The sequence below is a fragment of the Canis lupus genome, chromosome 7, assembly GCF_048164855.1.
Source record: "Canis lupus baileyi chromosome 7, mCanLup2.hap1, whole genome shotgun sequence".
NCBI lineage: Eukaryota > Metazoa > Chordata > Mammalia > Carnivora > Canidae > Canis > Canis lupus.
Genome location: NC_132844.1, coordinates 59917298 through 59938096, shown reverse-complemented (window position 1 = coordinate 59938096; position 20799 = coordinate 59917298). Strand labels below are relative to the sequence as shown.

The 20799-nt window shown below is 56.6% G+C and overlaps 1 protein-coding gene across 6 annotated transcripts; it reads left to right on the top strand.

Annotated features, from left to right (window-relative positions):
- The first annotated feature begins 446 nt into the window (after window positions 1–446).
- Window positions 447–14002, top strand: SLC29A1 (solute carrier family 29 member 1 (Augustine blood group)). Of its 6 annotated transcripts, none has more exons than XM_072832855.1 (14): window positions 447–596; window positions 6118–6227; window positions 7423–7505; window positions 9442–9523; window positions 9642–9844; window positions 9959–10098; window positions 10406–10540; window positions 10640–10737; window positions 10869–10947; window positions 11599–11696; window positions 11910–12018; window positions 12279–12364; window positions 12751–12950; window positions 13288–14002. In XM_072832855.1, exons 3-14 carry the CDS (start codon window positions 7477–7479, stop codon window positions 13397–13399), a joined length of 1371 nt encoding a protein of 456 aa, XP_072688956.1. In that variant the 5' UTR covers window positions 447–596; window positions 6118–6227; window positions 7423–7476; the 3' UTR covers window positions 13400–14002. The 6 variants fall into 6 exon arrangements, with proteins under 6 accessions (XP_072688956.1, XP_072688954.1, XP_072688957.1 ...); XM_072832853.1 differs by lacking the exon at window positions 447–596 and adding an exon at window positions 1638–1903; XM_072832856.1 differs by lacking the exon at window positions 447–596 and adding an exon at window positions 3261–3285.
- The last annotated feature ends 6797 nt before the right edge of the window (window positions 14003–20799 follow it).

Sequence of the window (20799 nt, the reverse complement as noted above, 5' to 3'; positions counted from 1 at the left end):
CATTCAGCCTCCGGATAATTTGCTTATTGTTCCCAAGCAATAGCCCTCCCTCCAGGGGCCGTAGGTTCAGAGGGGGACCAGGAGGGATCCGGCCCCCACCCGGGGGTTAGAGAGGAGGCCGGAGCTGTGCGCCCCCGCCCCGCGGGGCTTGCGGCCAGAACCCCGCCCCGCCCCCCCGGGCACCATCTGCTTCCTCCCGGCGTCCTCAAAAGTCAGCACACGTGCTCGCCCCTCTCGGGAAGGCCACCTGGGGGAAGGGGCGAAGCGAAGGCGGCTGGAGCGCGGGGTCCCCCAGCCCCGTCCCCCTCTGGGGTCACGGGCACCTCTTCTCCCGTCGGAGCCCGGCCTCGCCTGCCGCCGGCCTCCCGAAGCGCTCCTCGCCGCGGAACGGCGCGGGGCGGGACCGAGCAGGTCGAGCGCGGGGCGGGCGCCCGCGGAGCCGGTCGCAACCCCTCTCCCGCCCGCGGCCGAGACCGGTCCGACCCGGCGCGGGCTGCGAGCTCGGGCCGCGGCCTCAGCCTCGAGGGGAGGAGGCCGCCCGGAACCGGACGCCTGCCAGCCCGGGGATTTTCGTCCCCCAAGTGCAACCCCGGCAGGTGCGCGGGGAGCGGAGGCGGGCCGCTGGGCGGTGGGGCGGAGTCTGCGCGGTGCCCGAGCGCCCCGCGGGCCGGGTCGCGAGACGCGGGGTTAGGGCCCTAGTTGGGCGGCCGGAGGGGGGTGCAATACCCGCGGTCGGGATCTGCCGTTCCCCATGAGGGGGATGCGCTTCCGGGACTTTGAAGGCCACCCTCCCCCACCCCCGCCCCCGCTGCGCCACCCCAGCCTTCTGCAGAATGCCCCCAGGCTCGCAGACCTGCCCTGAGCAAGGCTAGGGGGAGAGGTCTGAGAAGTTAGGGCTGGGAAGACCAAGCCCAGAGGTAGTCGACCTCAAATCTTGAACTCTGACTCTCGTTCTCACCCTCAAGGACATACCCACTAAGAAAATGAGGGAAGTGAGATGAGTCTGGTTATGGAGGGCTGGATCTCGTCTTTATTTTAAATATTGAGGTTTTGTTCATCATATTTTTTTGTGCTAACTTTGATTTTTTTAAAAATATCGCAGTAAAATATTATGTATCATGACTCCTGAATTTTTTGCCACTCCCTTAAAATGTGCTCCTCAGGAGAGCGCCTCATTGGCCTGTCCGCAGTCCCAGCCCTGCCAAAAAGCCATGGACACAGTAATGCAACTGAGAACGCACAATCATGAGACAGGTGCTGGCGACAAACAGCCAAGCCAAGCAAACACAGAACAAACACAGATGGACATAAGCTGGGAAAAGTGAAACGTACGTGAGGTGGTGGGGCAGGCCTGAGGCCTAGAACAGGGAGTCTCCTGTAGCATGGGGGATGGGGTAGGAGGAGGTGCAGCTGGATCAGCCCTTTTTACCCTATTCCTGTGCTAAGGACCTGAGGGAGAAAGACAGAAGACTGGGCAGAGGGTGGCAGGACTGGCTGAGCCCGGCCAGACTCCCCACCTGTGATTGTGAGTCGAGGCCTTGAGGCTGTCCAGCAGAGGGCCCTGGCACCCAGCAACCCTCTCTGGTCAGGAAAGGGCTCTGAAGGGGCGTGGATGCTGGCTGGGGGCCCAGGCAGAGTGAATGCCAGATGGGCTTCTCTCCAGCAATAACAGTCCTGGCTGTTGCCATCGGCTGAGCAGGCCAGGCCTCAGTGGGGGGTGGGGGAGAGGAAACAGCCTTCCCCTGTCTGGCCTGGGACCCTCACCACTTCCCTCCAGTTTCTTTCCACTTCCAGCCCCCTCTGCACACAACTACAGCCTCTGGTCACCAGCCTGGCCAGGCCTGGCAATCTCTCTGACCACTAAGGCCTGCCACCCCCACAGGCCCAAAGATGGGAAATGAAGGTAGGGAGAGAGACAGGGTACAAGGGAGAGGGGAGAGGAGGGCTGGGAGAGGAAGACAGAGAGACTGGACAAACACAGGATGGGAATGGGGGTGGGAAGACCCAGACATGAAGCTGTCCTCAAGTCATGGGGCAGTGCCTAAGAAAATACCACCCATTCCCCCTTCCTGCCCTCTGTTTGGTTAAGGCTGAGGGATGATGGTGTGTCATGTCTCTGTGGGAAGAGCGGGAAGGCTGAGAACACCCCTTCTGGAGTAGCTTGGGGACAATTCATGGATCCTAAATAGAAAAGCTACTTTTCCCTTCAGGGTCCAGTCTGTTCCCTGGCAAGAAGATGCGACTTTGCCTCATCTTCATAATGGTAGTACCCCTAATTGTGTTTTGTTTAAAATGATTTTATTTATTTATTCATGAGAGATAGAGTGAGAGAGACAGAGAAACAGGCAGAGGGAGAAGCAGGCTCCCCCAAGGAGCCCCATGTGGGTCTCAATACTGGATCCTGGATCCAGGGATCATGCCCTGAGTGGAAGGCAGAAGCTCAACCGCTGAGCCACCAGGCGTCCCATATCCCTAATTGTTAATTGGCATCCATAGCTTCTCCCTAGGGACAGGTCTGTTGGGTGGTGGGAGCAGGGGTGCGCTGGATTGGACCTTCCTCCTTCACCCCTCTCCAGCCCTCGGATTGTCCTCCAGCACTGAGAGCTGCTCAAGGGGCTCTGATTTTTCCCTCCCCCTAATTTACTGGCCAGAGAAAAGGAAGGGAATCACTCCCCCTCCGCTGGAGGTGCAAGAAGGGCTGACCACCCCAAGGCATGCCCACCCCCTTCCTCCTCAGCCCGTAGAGGATGTGGGGCTCAGCAAGGCTTGGCCTCTGCCTCGGAGTATCAGGACAATAGGATTCATTCAGGATATAAGGCTGTTTGGGGCTTCTTCTCTTCTTCTTCTTCTCCGGCTGTTCCTTAGCTTTTCCAAAGTTACGGATTTAGAAAGAGTGAATCCTGAGGGGCCTCCAGACCTGTGCCTCTACCCCATCCACCCGTCCCAGACACACATCCCCCGCCCCCAAGTCCCAGTTGAGGGTGGGGGGTTGTTTGTGCGCGGGTGTGCGGGTCTGTGTGTGCTGGAGGCGGGAAAACTCACGATTCAGGTCACTGATTATACGGATTATACCGAGGGGTCCCTCGGCTTGAGGGTTGGGGGAGCAGAGAAGAGGTGCGAGGAGCAGAAGGTGGCAGTGAAAAGGGAGCGGGCGCTAGAAAGGAAGAAGGTGCAGCGTTGGAAAACGTGGCGTGGGTGGAGGGAGCTGGGAGAGTGACACCGGAGTATCTGGGAGGGACTGTGGACATATGGACGGGAGGGCGTCCTGACCAGTCTGAGCAGAAGGTTTGCTGCCGAGAGAGCCCGGAGACGAGTTCTGGAGGGGTTTCCGGAGCCCTGCGCGGAGGGGACGAGGGCCGCCAGTGGGCCCGCCCCTCCAAGCCCCGGGTGCTCGTTAACCGAGCAGGGCTTGGCGCGGCAGCGCGCAGGGGTCCGGGCTTCGGAAATAACGCGAGGCGTGGGGGGGGGGGGGGCGGACGCCGCGGCCCGCGGAGAGGGGGGCTCGCATCCGGAGCTGCGCGGGCCCGGGGTGGGGGGGCAGCTGGGGCGGGGCGCGGGCGGCGTGGGCGGGGGGGAAGCGGACGCGGGCGGTGGGGGGGGGAGCGGGCTGCGGACGCCGGCCGGGGCGGGCCCAGCGGAGGGCGGGTTTGAATGGGCTTCGGCGGGCGCGGGAAGCTGCCGAGTGGGCGCGCGGATCTGGGCGCGGGAGGACGCCTTCCCAGCAGGTGCTGCCCGGGCCGGGGGCCGGGGGTCGGGAGGCGCGGGCGCGGGCTTGGAGGGCGCCCCTTCCCGCCGCCAGGAGGGCGGGGAGGTCGGGCCTGCGGCTGGGCGGCGCGCACAGGGAGCGCCGCATGGGGGCCCCGCTGCCCCCGCGCCGAGCATGCGGAGCCGCGCTGCACGTGGCGCGCCGGGCCCGGGGCGCGTGGGGACTCTGCGGAAATCGCGACCCGAGCGGGGCGTGGGCGGCCTGGCTCCCGGGCCCGAAACCGGCTGTCGCCGCGCTGACCTCCGCGAGGGGCGGGCGAGTAGATGGGTAATCTCCGTGTCGCAGCGGAGGGGCCGCGCCGGGGACTGCGCAGGGCGGGGGGACTGGGGACGAGGGCGCGCGGCTCGGAGGTGAAGCCGGCGGCCCTTTCACCTCCGCCTGGGTTTTGGCCGAACTCGTGGTGCTGGCCTCCCCTTCTGGGCGCATCCTCATTTACTCCCAGAGGAGACCCTACCTTAACCCAGAAGCCCTGGTTTCCTTCCCGAGGGAGAGCAGTGGTGGGTCCAGCCTGCTCTCAGCCTTGCCCTTCACTCTTCTCGGGGCCGCCCCTTGCCCTTTCCTCTCGGTAGGTTCCCATTTGTCCTCCTGCCTGTTGAGCTGTCAGTGTCAGGATGTGTATGTAATTTGGGGGGGGGGTACCTTACACCTGAAGCTCTTGTCAGGCTGCAGATGACCTCATCCTCCACCTTATTTTTTGCCTCATCTCCCAGTTACGGGGCTAGCTGAGAAGCAGCATTTAGACCTACCTTCCCACCCCCAAAGGTGGTTAGAATAAGCTGCACATTGAGTTGGAATTCCAGCGCACCCATTCGGTAGCCCTGTGATCTTAGACAAGTGACTCAACATCTCTGAACCTCAGCTGTCAGCCCTGCCGGTCTGTTCAATGGAGACAATTTAGTACTAGCTTATGAGCCGTTGTGAGGGCAAGAGGGACTATCTGCAGATAGTGGCTGGCCCCACATGCAATCCCAGGGAGTAGAGAATTTGATGCTACCCCCAAGGTGTGTCTAGAAGCTCGGATGCATGGGAGGTGCTGGGGGCCTGGAGGTGAGGAGGTGCTGGATCTGATGGTTATTTTCAGGGCTGCATCCTGGCAGGCCAGGGCATACCTTGAGGGGCACCAGATGCTCTGAGCTGATGGTGCCAAATCCCTGGTTGCTGCCGGGCAAAGGCAGGCAAGGACAAAATACCTGAGCGGCCGGCTGAAAGTCAGGATATGGGCAGAGGGAGCCCCCTGCCCCCAGTTGAACTGTGCTCAGGACTGAGGCGGGGACTGCTGCAGCCAGAATAGAACGTGGGAGTATAGCTGGGGGAGAGGGCAGAAATGAATACTTTCTTGAGCCTAAGGCAGATTTTACTAAGGAAGGGAAGATACTTTAGTCTCTCCACCCCAGCTCCCATCTGGGTTGAAGCAATACCAGTTCTTTCACTGCCAGGAATCTTGCCTGTGGAGGTGGGGGGGTGGGGGTGGAGCACGGGATGTGCTGAGGTGTGAAGCTGGGAGTTCCCCTTCCCTGCTACCTAATAGAATATCTGAGTCCTGAGCCTTCTTTGCCTATCCCCCACTGCCTCCCATCCTGCACCCCACCGAGGTAGAGCCCTCTTGCTCCCATCCTTCTTGAAAACAGAAAAACTCATTCACCACCAGCCCCCAGTGCCTAGAACAGAGATCCTCAGTAAATAGTTTTTGAAAAGATGAATGGAAGAAGCCCTCTGCCTCCATCTGGAGGTGTGTAGTTGTGCTCCTCCTGTCCCCTGCCTTGCAACCCAAGTGTGGGCTGGCGGGCGGGGGAGGGTGCTGAGGGAGGACTTTGGAGAGTCTGGAATTTACCCAGGGAGGGGTTGAGAGGAATTATGGGGAGGAGTAGAAAAGGCCACTGAGGGTGTTGGAGGGCCCTGATGTATCACCCCGTCTCAGGCTGGGACCTGGAGCAATGGTTGTACCTGTGACTTGCCCTGCCTCCTCAGCTCCCCTGCTGAGACTGCTGGGTCTCTTATCTCCCGTTTTTTTTTTTTTTTTTTTTTCTTTTTTAAGATTTTATCTATTTATTTGAGAGAGCAGTGAGCTCTCAAGTACTAGGGCACAAGCAGTGGGGAGTGGCAGGCAGAAGAAGCAGGGACCCCCCACTCCAAGCGGGCTGATCCCAGGACCCCAGAATCAGGACCCCAAGGCAGACACTTAACTGACTGAGTCATCTAGGCACCCCTATCTCCCGGTTTTTATCTTCTGATTGTGCGCGTGCAAAAGAGGCTTCTCCGAATGGGGCCGATCCCTCCCACTGCAAGGCCCGCGGGATTCTCTCCCCAGACGACGCCCTGTACCACTTTCTTCATTCCGCGCCCTTACCCAGGGGGAGCCCATGGACAAGGCTTGCTGCCAGAGCCTCAGCTAGGACCACCTCCCAGAGACTGCCCAGGCCCCCTCTGCTCGGACCCTTCTGCTGGCAAGTCTGGGCATCCGGTGAGTATTGGCCCAGGCCCAGGCCCAGGTGGGTGGGGAAACCAGTGCTCACCCCAAACAGCAGACCTGGCTTCAGAGCTAGACCCGCACGTGGGGGATGCGCCAGCACACGCCTGCCTGGCTTTCCATGCTATCCAAAGGGAAGGCTGTTTCATCTGGTGCCAGGATGCCTCCCCAGCACGAGCGGGAAGCAGGAGGGGGATACTGAGCAGGGAGGCTGGGAGCTTTAGGTCAGGCCTGGCCTGTGCCTCTGCTCCTCCAGTCTTCTCTCCAAGTCTGTTCACAGAAAGGGGAAGAGGACAGGGGCCTGGGAGTGAGTCAGAGAGGAACCAAGGGGGGATGGGGTGACCCTGGGGCCAGGGCTGGAGATTAGGGGGAGGGGCATGCTTAGTTATGGGAAGGACTGTGTCCCCACATCATGGTTAAGTGTTTTCCTAGAAAACTGGCCAGGAACTAGGAAATCCCTGGGCAGTGACTGGAAAGGTAGGTTAAAATGCCACAGGGAGGCTGGAATCTGGGGTGCCTCCAGGAGGGGACAGGCTCCCCAGAGCCCCACTCTTGGCATGAGTGCGGAGGCCCCCCCAGAGGGTGTGGAGGTCAGACTCGCAGAGAGGGACCTGGGTGGCGGCAGGCGGGGAGGTTGAGGGACATCTCTGGCTTCAGTCCTCTTCCCTGTGGTTCTGCTGCTGCTGCTGCTGCTGCTGCTGCTGAGAATCTGTTTGTTTTGTGCCCTCCCTCCTCCCCTCCCCTCGCCCTCTTAGCTCTGACTCCTGTTTTTCCTCCTCCTGTCCCTCCTTCCCTCCTATTATCGTTTCAGTCCCTGACCTCTCTCATCCTCTTCTTTTTCTTCTCTGCCAGTCTTTCCCTCCCTGGCTCATACTTCCTCCTCCTCCTCCTCTCCTGCTCGCCACTCTCCTGTTTCCCAGCTTACAAACTGCTTCGGCGGCCGGATAAAAATAGCGGTGGCCAGGCTGGGAGCCAGGTAGAGCCGGAGCAGCCAGGGGGCCCAAGAGCACTGGCCACAGGGGTCAGATCGAGCAGTCAGTCCTACAGGGCAGGGCCAGGAGGGGGTCCTTTTGGACTCTTCAGCTTGCCCAATCTGTGTGCCCTGCCTGCCGCCTGCCCCTACAAGAGCCTAAAGAGGCCTATGGGGAAGCAGGGCCAAGACGTGGCCTCTCACTGCTTCTGCCCCCAGCCAGCGCCAGAAGGAGGGAGCTCTCAACCGGGCAAGACCGAGAACGCTGTCACCATGACAACCAGTCACCAGCCTCAGGACAGGTAGGGGGGAGGTGGGGGGGGGAGGAGGATCCTGGGCAGCAGATCCAGGGGAGCGGAAATGGGTCTCCAAGGGGCTGGGTGCGGTGTCCTTTGGAATTTGGGGTTTCCACTGCTGACTGGCCTCCCAGAAAAGTAGCTATGAGTCAGGTCTGCCTAATGGGCGGGGGCCCTGTGTACCTTAACAGGGGTGCCTGTGGGGAGGGCCAGGATGGGTGGGCGGTGGCAGCCCTGCCCTGGCCTCTCAGTGTTTCCACTGTTGCTCTCCAGCCAGCTAGCAGCTTCCAGCTCCTCCCATCACTCTGGGGAAATATTTGGCGGCACCCCTCGTTCCAGAGCACATCTGGCAAAACTGCCCTCTCTGTCAGGCCTGGCCTCGAGCCTCTGCCTCAGATCACCCTGGCCCACCCTGGTCCTTGAGCTGACCTTCCTCTCACTCCGCCGCCCCCGGAGCCTATAAGTTAGACCCACTACCATGATTGTGCATATGTGTTTGGCGGCGGGAGAGGCCCTGACTCCGTGTAAGCCCTCCAAGGAGTCTGGGACCCAAGTTGATGATGAAGCCATGCCTGTGGTCCAAAATCCAACCCCATCCCCTCACCCCTGCCCATCCAGTTCCCCTGTGCCAGAAGTCCAGATTTAGGCCACTTCTGGCTGTGTGACCTCAGGCACTTAGTTTAGTCATGCTGGGACCATTTCCCTGCCTGTGAAATCCAGGTGGGGTTTGTTTGGACGGGAGGGAATTTTAGGAGACAAAGTGAGTATAGGCCGTAGCTTGGTTCCCTCCCTGTCTCCTCCATTTCCCGGCTGCCCGGCCTGTCAGAGCCTGGCCTCCCCTCCCCACAGCAGTTCCGTCGACCCTCTCCCATCTCTATACACCTTGGTGCCCTCACCCAGCCCTACTCTGACCATCTGTTCTGGGCAGCCTTGGCCAGGAGTTTCTCCCTTCATTCTGGGCCTCTGGATCAAGCTCTTAGCTGTGTTCCTCAAAGTTGAGAGTTGGGGTGGGGGTGGGAGCTGTAGTTGCAGTGGTTCAGGCCTCCCTGCTTGAAAGGCCAGGCCGCTTGAAAGGCCAGGCCGGCCAGGCCTGTTTCTTCCTTGCCTCAGGCTTTGTCCCTGCCAGTCTGAAGAAAGCAAGCATTGGCTGCCCGGAGGCTATGGTGGACACATCTGGAGACCAGGGGGGTGGGGAGGAAGGGCCCATCCCAGACAGGCCCTGAGGTGCAGGACTGGGGGCAATGCCCCTACCGGCTGAGGTGGCACTTATTTACTCTCTGTGGCCCACATGACGTCTGATGGCCCCATACCTCCTGACCTATGCTACACAGTGTGACCTACAAAGCTAGTTTTGTCTGGGCCGGCGTTAAAAACAGCTCTCTCACTTCCCAGCCACCCCGAGTCACCCCACCCTTCTGTCCCACCAGGTCCAGAATGGTCTGGGAGTTTCTTGACCTCAAAATCCTCTTTGGGGAGCCACATAGTCCCTGCCCAGACGGCATAATCACTTCCATCCTGCCCGGTGGGGGTGGAAGACACTTGCTGTTTGCTTTCTTGCTCACCCGCCTACCCCCAGCCTTTAGCAGGATTTCCCAAACCACCTCCGGATGTGTGGGTCACACTGGTTCCCAAGCCTGCAGGGTCCCCCGAGTCTTCGGGGCTGAGAACCAAGGTCCTGTTGGCCAGGCCTTTCAGTCCTGTGTTCCTGGTCCCCTGCCCCCTGTGGACTTGTCCGTGCCCTGGCCCCTATCCCAGGACGCTTCCCTTTCCATATATACCCATTGGAGAACTGGGGCCCATGGACATAAACACAGATGCCTGTGCCCTGGGACACCTGGAGAGCCCACAAGTTGGGGAGCCAGAGGAGCTTAATTTAGGTTTGATCTGGGAAGGAGGGTGGGACAGAGGGTCACTTGGCCCCTCTTCCCTCTCCCATCCTCAGGTACAAAGCTGTCTGGCTTATCTTCTTCATGCTGGGTCTGGGGACGCTGCTCCCATGGAATTTTTTCATGACAGCCACCCAGGTGAGACTTAGGGGGGACTGGGCTCCCAAGGGCCATGTCCCCAGGGTACACAGGGCCTGGATGTGTACTTGGGAGCACCGGGAGAGAAGTCTCAAGGCTTCTGTTTGCAATCCCACAGTATTTCACAAACCGCCTGGACGAGTCCCAGAATATGTCCTTGGTCACTGCTGAGCTGAGCAAGGACACCCAGCCCTCAGCCACCCCCACAGCGCCCTCCCCAGAGCGGAACTCTCTCAGCGCCATCTTCAATAATGTCATGACCTTATGTGCCATGCTACCCCTGCTGGTCTTCACCTGCCTTAACTCTTTCCTGCATCAGAGGTGAGCGCCCAGGCCCCTGGCCTGACCCCTCGCTCTCCCTGGGCTGAGCCGCCCCCCACCCACACCTCACCGCCCCTCCCTCTGCTGCCTCGGCCTCCCGGCCTCTCTTGGCAGGATCCCCCAGTCCGTTCGGATCCTGGGCAGCCTGATAGCCATCCTGTTGGTGTTCCTGATCACTGCTATCCTGGTGAAGGTGCAACTGGATGCTGTGCCCTTCTTCATCATCACCATGGTCAAGATCGTTCTCATTAACTGTGAGCAGGGCTGGGAGGAGACCTGGGCCAGAGATCTTCCCACATCGCCCCCCCACCCCTTCTTTCAGACCCACAGTCAGCCAGGAAAGGAGCCCATTCCTCCCCGTGGTGGAAATGGATGCTGCAGATGGTCAGGGCTCAAGAGGCCTGAGCAGACAGGGGCCCGGGCCAGGAGTCAGGGCAGAGAGGGCCATCTGATGGCAAGACTCCCTGGACCTGTTTTCCCACGGGCCCCCAAGCCACCCCCAGTGGAAGCAAGTCCCACTTTGCTCCCTCTCTCCTGCTGATGCCCACCTTGTGCCACCAGCATTCGGTGCCATCCTGCAGGGCAGCCTGTTTGGTCTGGCTGGCCTCCTGCCCACCAGCTACACTGCCCCCATCATGAGTGGCCAGGGCCTGGCAGGCTTCTTCGCCTCCGCGGCCATGATCTGCGCCATCGCCAGTAAGTAATGCAGCCTGTGTGCCTGCTGTGCCTGCCGGCTGGGGGCGGGCGGGCAGGGGGCGATGCCAGTCTCTGACCTCTGACCGCCGCTCCACACAGGTGGCTCAGAGCTATCAGAAAGTGCCTTCGGCTATTTTATCACAGCCTGTGGGGTTATTGTTTTGACCATCATCTGTTACCTGGTCCTGCCCCGACTGGTAAGCAAATGGAGAAAGCCGGATGTGGGGTGGAGGGTCCCTGGCTCCAGACCACTGGTGTTTTGAGAACCCAAACGAGGTCTGGAGCTTCCACCTCTGAATCCACCTCCCCTGTGTTCTGCACTTGGTAGGAGTTCTACCGCTACTACCAGCAGTTCAAGTTCGAAGGGCCTGGGGAGCAGGAGACCAAGTTGGACCTCATTAATAAAGGTCAGACTTGGGGCGCCTGGGTGGCTCAGTGGTGGAGCGGCTGCCTTCGGCTCGGAGCCTGATCCCGGGGTCCTGGGATTGGGTGTCACTTTAGGCTCCCCATGGGGAGTCGGCTTCTCCCTCTGCTTGAGTGTCTGCCTCTCTCTCTCTGTGTCTCAGGAATAAATACGTTAAATCTTTAAAAAAAAAAAAAAAAAGATAAAGGTCAGACTAGGCCTGCAGAAGCTGGGGTGGAGGGTGGCCTGCCCAGCAGGGGGCAGCATGCACACAGGGCACAAGAATGAACGTGCCAAATTTGCTGGTAGCCAGAAGCCTGAGGGACTGGGGGCTGTGATGAGAACAATACAAAACAAAGGCTGGAGAAAATGAAATGGGAGATTCTGGATGCCCTTGAATGTCTGAGTGGCATGAGAAGCAATTTCAGATCCTTATAATAGGACGTGAAGCTCTTGGGAGAGGTGAGGGCTCCTGGGACTTGTGCTGTGGGATTTGCAGATCTGGGCTGGCTGTTAGGGTATGGCTGTGCCCCGGGTCAGGGTGGTTCACCCCCAACTAGCCCCAGCTCTTTCAGGGAATGTTGGCGTGGCCTCCTGTTGTTCTGACCTACCCACAACTTGATGCTTCCACAACCTGTCATCCCCCACCCTCCAGGAGAGGAGCCAGTGGCAAACAAAGAGGAATCCAGAGTTCCAGCCCCCAACTCTCAGCCCACCCAGCAAAGCCACTCTATCCGAGCCATCCTCAGAAATGTACGTGGGGCACGGTGTTCTGCTCTCTGCCCCTTACCCTCTTTTTCTCCTACTTGTGCCCCTCCCAACCCGTGTACTGTCCATCTGCTCCCTTTCCTACCCGAGACCTCTCCTGGATTCTCCTGTGTGTGTGTCTGTCTGTTGGGGGTGGGGATTCTGGGCTTTTTAATGCACAGCTGCCATGAAGACACGGTCCTGGATCCTTTTCTCCAGATCTTAGTCCCGGCTCTCTCCGTCTGCTTCATCTTCACGGTCACCATTGGAGTGTTTCCCGCCGTAACCGCTGAGGTCCAGTCCACCATTGCGGGCAACAGTGCCTGGGGTGAGGACACTGTGGGTTCCCAGGATGGGGACAGACCAGTGCTAGACCGGGTTTGGGGGTGGGGGAAGAGGGAACTTGGGCTTCTATCTCCCTAACTCAACTCTCCTGGCCCATTTGCCCTTCCCTGGGCTGGAAAGCATCTTCTCCATTTTATAGCTGGGGAAACAGTCCAGGCATCCTCCAACAGGAGGGTTGGTTAGGGTCGCTAAATCTGTCCCTCTGGCCCTAATAACCACCCCCCAAATCTGCTCTTCTTCCAGGAAAGTACTTCATTCCTGTGTCTTGTTTCTTGACTTTCAATGTCTTTGACTGGCTGGGCCGGAGCCTCACAGCTATATTTACATGGGTAAGTGGGGGATGGGGGCACCCAGCCCCCGTGAGAGGGTCGAGTTCAGCCTGAGAACCCCAGAAAGGAAATCAGAAAGTATGGTGGTAAGGGGACCATGATTTATTCAAAACAAGACAAAATCTACGTATAAATTGTACAAGTCTTACATGTACAGCTTAATGTCCACACACACTTGCATAGACACACACACAGGTGCGTGCACATCCCTATATAATCATCACCCAGGTTGAGATACAGAACATTTCTAGCACTCCAGAAGGCTCGAGGAGGCTCCCTCACAGTCAGTATGTCCTAGGGGTAACCAGATTCAGTTCCCATCGTGAGGGGCCCCAGTGGAGGAGGACAGGGCAGCCCAGGCTGATACACCCCCTGGCTCTCCGTAGCCTGGGAAGGACAGCCACTGGCTGCCAAGCCTGGTGCTTGCCCGGATGTTGTTCGTGCCTCTGCTGCTGCTGTGCAATGTCCAGCCCCGCCGCCACCTGGCTGTGGTCTTTGAGCACGACGCCTGGTTCATCATCTTCATGGCCGCCTTCGCCTTCTCCAATGGCTACCTCGCCAGTCTCTGCATGTGCTTCGGGCCCAAGTGAGTGGAGACCTGGGTGGCACTAGGCAGGGTCTAGAGCTCCAGTGGTGGGCGCCCAGTGGAAGGAGAGACTCCCCGATCCTGCAGGGGCATGGAGGTGAAGGAGTCGTGGTGGAGAATGGGGCACCCAGACTCCTAGATGGAGATGCAGGAAGACGGGCGACAGCCCTGGGGACATAGTCCCCCGGGAGGGAAACCCCCAGATCGGGTGGGGGTGGGTGGGGAAGTAGGATGGCTGTCAGCAAAATTCTGTGCTCGGCTGTCGGCCCATCACAGATGCTCCAGGTGGGGCCGGGGTAGGGGCCATTCTAAGGAAGCCTTGCCCTCCCGCCTTTAGGAAAGTGAAGCCAGCCGAGGCAGAGACAGCTGGAGCCATCATGGCCTTCTTTCTGTCTCTGGGCCTGGCACTGGGAGCTGTCTTCTCCTTCCTGTGCCGGTCAATTGTGTGACCATGGATGGATAGAAGGACTGCACTGACCACCTGCTCCTGCCCCCTTTCTTCTTCAGGGATGGGCTAGGGTGGTCTGAGGTTTTCTCTTTTAGCCAGCTTCTGCTTTCTCACGGCCTGTTCTGGGCCCAGGTGTCCAGGCCCTGAGGAGGGAGCCTCTATGGATGGACAGTGGGGACATTGTGGGCCTGAGGGTCAGAATCAAGGGGGAGGGCATGTGGGCTCTGCATCTGCTCAACCCCCCAACCCCCTTGGCTCTGAAGGATCCCTGCTTGAGCAGGGCAGCAGAAGCTTCTGGGCTCAGAGAGAAAGAGTGTGTATATGTGTGTGTGTGTCTGTCTGTCTGTCTGTTCATCTGCGTATATATACCAGGGGTGGCTAGGGGCCAGGACTGTTTGTCTAAGGTCCGATCTGATATTTCCACCCCGCCTTCTCCCCATGTACCTCCTGCCCCCACATCTCCATGTCCCTCTCCTGCTCCCCCTTGCCTTGTTCCTACCAATCACACAACCTGTACAGTTGCCATTTTACTGCCCTTTTTTATATTCAACAGAAACCAGGTGCCTTTGGAGGCTCTCTGATAAAATAAATCTTTTTTTTTTTCTCCGCGGCTCCTTGTGTCCTCCAGCCACAGCTCCACACCCTCGAGATCGAGGGCATCGGGATGGCAGCCTGAATCTGGGGGATGAGCATGACCCAGCTGAGCCTCCGCCAGCCCTGGGCCTGGGTCCAAAGATGGGGGGTGGGGGCAGTTAGTCCTCTTAGCCTCAGAGGGGCTGCAGTGCCCCCTGCTGGGGCCACAGAGGAGGGACAGGCCTGGAGCCAGGATGCCCAGACCGCTGGCTGAGCCTGATAAAAGGCCATTTTTCTTTGCTGCTCTATTCCTTATTTCACAGGACTGGGGGTAGAGCCCCATCTTTCTTTTGTCTTCACTGCCACCTTCTCCACCTGTCGTCACCCCTCACCCCTCAGCCTCAGGGATAAACCTACAAAAGCTGGTCTGCCCTCCTCCCCCCAGTCCCCTTCCCTGGCTGCACTCCCACACCTCCAGGGTTGTCCCCTGCCTGGTATTCACAGCGCCCATGTGTCCTTGCATTGGAACTGGGCCCTCCCCTTTCCTTCTTCAGCTCACCTAGGGAGGGGTGGGATGGTGTGGGACTCTCAGAGTGGCTCTGGAGGGAGCCGTACCAAAGACTATACTTTCAGGGATCATTTCTATAGTTTGGAGGGAGCCGTACCACTGGACCCCCCCTTCTTAAAAAATTGACTCTTCCTGAAAGTGGGACCAGAGTGCTGGCCAGAGTGGACACACACACACACACACACACACACACACACATACATACTGACCCTGGCTACAGCCCAGACGGCTCACTAATCCCTGACCAGCAGATAGCTACAAATTGGCACCTCTGTCAGGGCTTTTGTTTCTCAGTTTAATTTAATTGAAGGTTTCAGGCCTCATTAAGGGCTCTTAGCACATTTTTAAGGCTACTTGAAGAGCTCTGAAGTTCTCAGGGGGGAGTTAAATTATCATTATATGGAGAACTGGAGTCTGTGTACTGCAGGGGTACCTGTCAAACCAAGGTATATACCTGAGGTCGGTGGAAAAATGAGGTACTCCTTTCCTGTCGGATTCAAAAGCAGGGTTCCCTGAAGTTCCAGTGTTTGCAGTGCCCTTTGGCAACGAGGCTGAAACAAACCTGTGCTCTTTGTCTTCTCTCCCTCAGCCCTTCTTAACTTTCCTGTGCTACCCCAACCTGAGAGTCTGTTTTTTTTTTTAAGATTTTATGAGGCAGAGGCAGACATAGGCAGACGGAGAAGCAGGCTCCCTGCAGGGAGTCTGGTGCAGGACTCGATCCCAGGACCCCAGGATCACACCCCGAACCAAGGGCAGATGATCAACCACTGAGCCACCCACGCATCCCCAACCTGAGAGTCCTACTGGGCTCCTTGGCACCAAGATCCCTTCAGGGACCCTGTGTCTTCCCTGGGTCCCTCCACTGCCTTCTGCTCTTTCAGGACTCCAGCCCAGATGCCCTCAGTCCATCCCACACATGGCCACAGAATAATCCAGAACCAAACTTAGTGTTACATTGGTCTCTCTCCAGAGTATTCCAAGCATTTCCTGATCTCCCACCACTGCCAGCAAGGACAGCTAGTTTATGCAATTCCTTCCCCTTCTGCACCTCAGATTTGATAGCTTTGTGACCTAAGTTTTATCATGCTCGTAACTGTACTCCAGCTACTTAAACAGAACTCCTGTTTTGCAAGATAAGGTCTACATTTTTAAAAAAAATTTTTTAAAGATTTTATTTATTCGGGCAGCCCGGGTGGCTCAGCGGTTTAGTTGCCTTCAGCCCAGGGCCCGATGCTGGGGTTCTGGGATCGAGTCTCACATCAGGCTCCCTGCATGGAGCTTGCTTCTCCCTCTGTGTCTCTGCCTCTGTGTGTGTGTGTATGTGTGTCTCTCGTGAATAAATAAAATTAAGAATATATATTTTATTTATCCAAAAGAGACACAAAAAGAGAGGCAGAGACATAGGCAGAGGGAGGAGAAGCAGGCTGCATACAGGGAGCCTGACATGGGACTCAATCCCAGGACCCTGGGATCACACCCTGAGCCAAAGGCAGAGATGCCCAACCACTGAGCCACCCAGGTGTCCCTAGGGTCTATATTCTACTCCTGTTTGTGCTCTTTCAGCTGCAAGTGCTTTTCCTAGCTCCTAGAGATACTCGGGAAATGTTTCCTTCCTTTTTGCCTCCCAGAGGTACTAAAAACATCCCCCCTCTCCACACAGTCTTCACATACCTGGCCCCAGCTGTGTGGTGGCACTCTTCCTTGCTGGTGCTCAAGGGATAGAAATGGGTGTTAAGTAGATTTCTCCCGACCCCAGCAATGATTTAAGGAGAGGGAAACCGGTTATTACATCACTTTTTTTAAAATTTATTTATTCATGAGAGACACAGAGAGAGAGAGGCAGAGACACAGGCAGAGGGAGAGGCAGGCTCCATGCAGGGAGCCTGATGTGGGACTCGATACCAGGACCCCAGGATCACGCCCTGGGCTGAAGGTGGTGCTAAACTGCTGAGCCACCTGGGTTGCCCACATTACTTCTTTTCTGTACTCAAAAGATTTTTTTGTTAATTTACAGATTTTATTTTTATTCATTCATGAGAGAGGCAGAAACCTAGGCAGAGGAAGAAGCAGATTCCCTATGGGGAGCCCAATGTGGGACTCCATCCCAGCACCCCCAGGACCCTGGATCACAACTTGAGCCAAAGGCAGATGCTCAACCACTGAACCACCCAGATCCCCCTGTACTCAAGTAGATGTTGAAGAAAATTACTAATTTTTCCAAAGGGGAAAAAAAAAGTTTTCTAATGCAAATGCTAAAATTATGCAGTCTCACACCCTTTTCTATTCTCCCAACCTCAAGTCTTCACCTGAAGACAGGAAAGGTGGGGGCGAGAAAACATAGCCCCCAGTTCTCCTGCCCACCCAACTGCAGTGATGGCTCCAGACACAGGTGCTCTGAAGGCAACACCACGGATAGGAGGCAGGCCTCCACTGTCAGGCCTCAGCACTTTGTCCCTAGCACTTGCTTCCTGTAAGGTGTGGGAGGGCTGAGCATGACAATCAGCCTCAGGTTCACCATGACCTGACCTGGCCATCACCTGCCTTCCGTGTGACATTGTTTAAAACATCAGTCTGTATGCTGGCCTCCCTAGGGTGGTTGGCACTGCAACACACACGTTTCCTTGTGTTTGCTCTTACATGGTGAATTGATGGGGCTTTAAACTTGTGAAAGGCTAAGAGCCCCAGTAAAATCAGCAGTCCTTAAAAAATAGAAGTCAAGCCTCTGGTATAACTGATGAACTGGACTATATATCTTATTTGAGGTGAATATGGAAAGAGCACAGTGAAGGCAGGTATAACAGGTGAGGGGCTTGAAGGGGAAACTCCATTCATGGGGAAGACAAATAGTTGGAATGTGAAACTAGGATGATGATTCACAATGGTTATGAGCCGAGAACTGCAGAATCACTTTACAAAGAGATAGCGGAGCTTTCTGCCTGAAACCGGAGCCTGGACATGAAGAGTGGCAGTTGGAGGGAAGTCAGCCAGCCTGTAGATCTGACACAGGCCAGGCGGTTTCTAGGGCAAGTTGTGGACATGGCGCCTCCCCAACCCATCCCACCAATGGCACTGTCCTAGCTGGGCTCTAGCTGCTGTGTGGGTCCCCTGCAAGAGAGGAGGTGCTCACTCAGAACTCCCCATAGCCTTGGCAGTCCTGGCGCTCCCTGTCAATGAGCCAGTCGGCATTCTGACCCCAGACTGCTGGGCAAGTGAGTCAGCAAGACCCCACAAATTGGGGTGGGGATGCCTTCTGGGCCTGTTGATGGGGTGGATGCTGTTTCAGAGCCTAGGATTCCATCTTGGGCCTTCCAGATACCAGCCGTGTGACCCCCGACGAGTCCCATCCTCTGGGCTCAGATCCTTGTTCCTTTTTTTTTTTTTTTAAGATTTTATTTATTTATTTATTCATGAGAGACACTCAGAGGGAGAAGCAGGCTCTATGCAAGGAGCCCGACGTGGGACTCGATTCCCGGTCTCCAGGATCACACCCTGGGCCAAAGGCGGCGCTAAACCGCTGGGTGACTTCTTCAAACGGTGACTTAGATGTATGGACTTAACTAAGGTGATTTAGGGAGTCCGCGGGAGAGCCTGGATGCAGGACTGCCCTGGAGACACAAGGCACCAAGAGGCCATTAGGATGAGCCGAGGCTTGCGCTCCCGTCCGCATCCACGCGGCTCGCCGCTGCTCTTCCCGCGTCCAGTCCCCGGAGCCCGCCAGAACCAAACCTCGATTCCCCCCAGCCCAGCCCTTCCCGGTGCGAGTCGCCTGTGGGTGCCCGCGCAGCGCGGCCCAGGTGAGGGCTGCAGGGCGGGGCTGGGCGGAGCAGCGGGAGGCGGAGTCCGCTCGGCCGGGGGGGTGGGGGGGGTGGGGGGGGTACGACACGTCGCGGTCCCGCGTGCCGCCCGGCGCTTAGGAGACCGGATTGGGCCTCTTGAGACCGGCTCCGCTTAAGCCCGGGTGACCTTGAAGGAAACATCTGCCGTCCCGGAGCCACTCCTCCGTAAAGCAGGGATGGGCACACCTGCACGGCCTACCCCTGGGGCTGTGAAACTCCGGACCCAGTAGTGAACAGCAGCTCTTGCTTTCACCTGCCACCCTGCTCACGTCTCACGCATCTGGGGGTCTGCCGCCGTCCAGGAACCCTATGCGGTGCTGGCTGTTGCTGTGCCCATGCGCGCGGGGGGGGGGGGGGGGAGGGCGGGGCCTGGGTGTCTCAGTGGTTGAGGGTCTGCCTTCAGCTCAGGTCGTGATCCTGGGGTCCCGGGGTCCTGGGATCGAGTCCCACGTCAGGCTCCCTGCATGGAGCCTGCTTCTCCCTCTGCCTCTGTCTCTGCCTCTCTCTGTGTGTCTCTCATGAATAAATAAGTACAATCTTTAAAAAACAAAACCAAAAAACAACGGAAGCTAGCAGTGTTAAAGGATGGAAAAATATTTTATAGACCACAAGGCACCAGGTAAATACAAGGCTCTGCCTCTCTCTCTTTCTCTTACTATCAGATAGGCAGAGAGACAGACAAACACAGAGAGATGAGAGAATTCCCAGACAGTGAAGGGGGTGGAGACACAAAGCCTCTTGTGATGGTGTGGCACTGTAATGCAAGCCTGGTATACCTTCCTCCCCTGCCTTCAAAATATTCCAGACAGTTCTCTCTCTCTCTCTCTTTATTAAGATTTTATTTATTTATCCATGAGAGGCACACAGAGAGAGGCAGAGACCCAGGCAGAGGGAGAAGCAGGCTCCATGCAGGGAGCTCGACGTGGGACAGGACTCGATCCCAGGTCTCCAGGATCAGGCCCTGGGCTGAAGGCGGCGCTAAACCGCTGAGCCACCCGGGGATCCCGTGACAGTTCTTTTCACATACCCAAGGATCCCAAGCTTCCCAGGATCTGGAACTCCCATGTAATCCTCCCCAGATGAAAGGAGCAAAGTCCTTCCTGATGTCTAACTAACCTGAGTCCCTCCGGGTTCTTAGGCATCGGCACCCAGTAGCACCACCACATCCCTTATCTGGGTGCAGGTGGGCCACGCGGGCACTGGGCCCAGAAATCCAGCCAGGTGAGAACTGTACATTAGGGTGTGACTTGTCCCTGGGGCGAGTCAGGTGACCAGCAGAATGGCTAAGTAGGTCAGGGTTGTTTGTGGTAGAACCCCGCCCCCCCTTCCCTGCCTGCCATCGACTCAGCTGAACTGATTTAGGGTTACGTTTTACCTTCTTAGTCAAAGGGACCCAGTAGCAAGGAACAACACCAAGACAGCGAGGGATGCCTGGTGGGCATCATGACGGGACAACAGACAATTTGGAGCTGAGTTGACAAGGCAGGACTCCGTCACGCCCCCTTAGGTCACTGATACTATGCCCACAGAGAGTCAAGACACACTCATAGGTGTATTAATAGAGTAGGTACCAAAGATGCCCTGTTTACAATTTCCAAATGGCTTAGATCCTAACTCTGGCCTTTACACTATACTCCCCTGAGAAATTTTGTTCTTGTCCATGACTTCAGCCATCAGCTCTGTCCAGGAGGACATTCTTTCGTGCCCCATAACATGCCTAAAAACGATTCTTGACCCAGAGAACCCAGAGAGGTTCTCCCCTCCTTCAGCCCCCACATTTCATCATTCTACCCTAAAAAAGGAGAACACCATGCCTCTTGCCTACCCCTGTGTGATCTCCCCACTTTTCGCCTCTGCCTTCTCCAAGTTATGTCCTATGGAGTCCAACTGTTTTTGTGTGTGTGTGTGTGTGTGTGTGTTTCTTTGAGCAACACAATTAATTGGCTTGACTTAATAGATTTAACGTATTTTTTAATTTTTTTAATAAAATCTTTTATTTTTTTTCTCCTGTTAATCTGTCTCATGCCAATTTTTTAAAGATTTTATTTATTCATGAGAAACAGAGAGAGAGGTAGAGACACAGGCAGAGGGAGCAGGCTCCATCCAGGCAGCCCTACTTAGGACTCGATCCCAGGTCTCCAGGATCAGGCTCCGGACTGAAGGTGGCGCTAAACCGCCAAGCCACCCGGGCTGCCCAAATAAATAAAATCTTAAAAAAAAAAATAAAATAAAAGACACAAAAAACAATTTTAGGGATAAAAAAGGACATACTTTAGATGGAATAGAGGTTGGAAAGATAGTCAAAGAGAAGAGTATGCAATAATAAAGCTTTAAGAAAAGCTTTATATTTATATATTTATATTTATATATTTATTTATATCAGAAAAATTATTTTTTAAAAGATTTTATTTATTTATTCATGAG

Coding starts and splice junctions, on each gene's coding strand:
- SLC29A1 (XM_072832853.1), top strand. Junction 9,524..9,641: donor TTTTCATGACAGCCACCCAG/GTGAGACTTAGG, acceptor GCAATCCCACAG/TATTTCACAAACCGCCTGGA. Junction 10,738..10,868: donor ACCTGGTCCTGCCCCGACTG/GTAAGCAAATGG, acceptor TGCACTTGGTAG/GAGTTCTACCGCTACTACCA.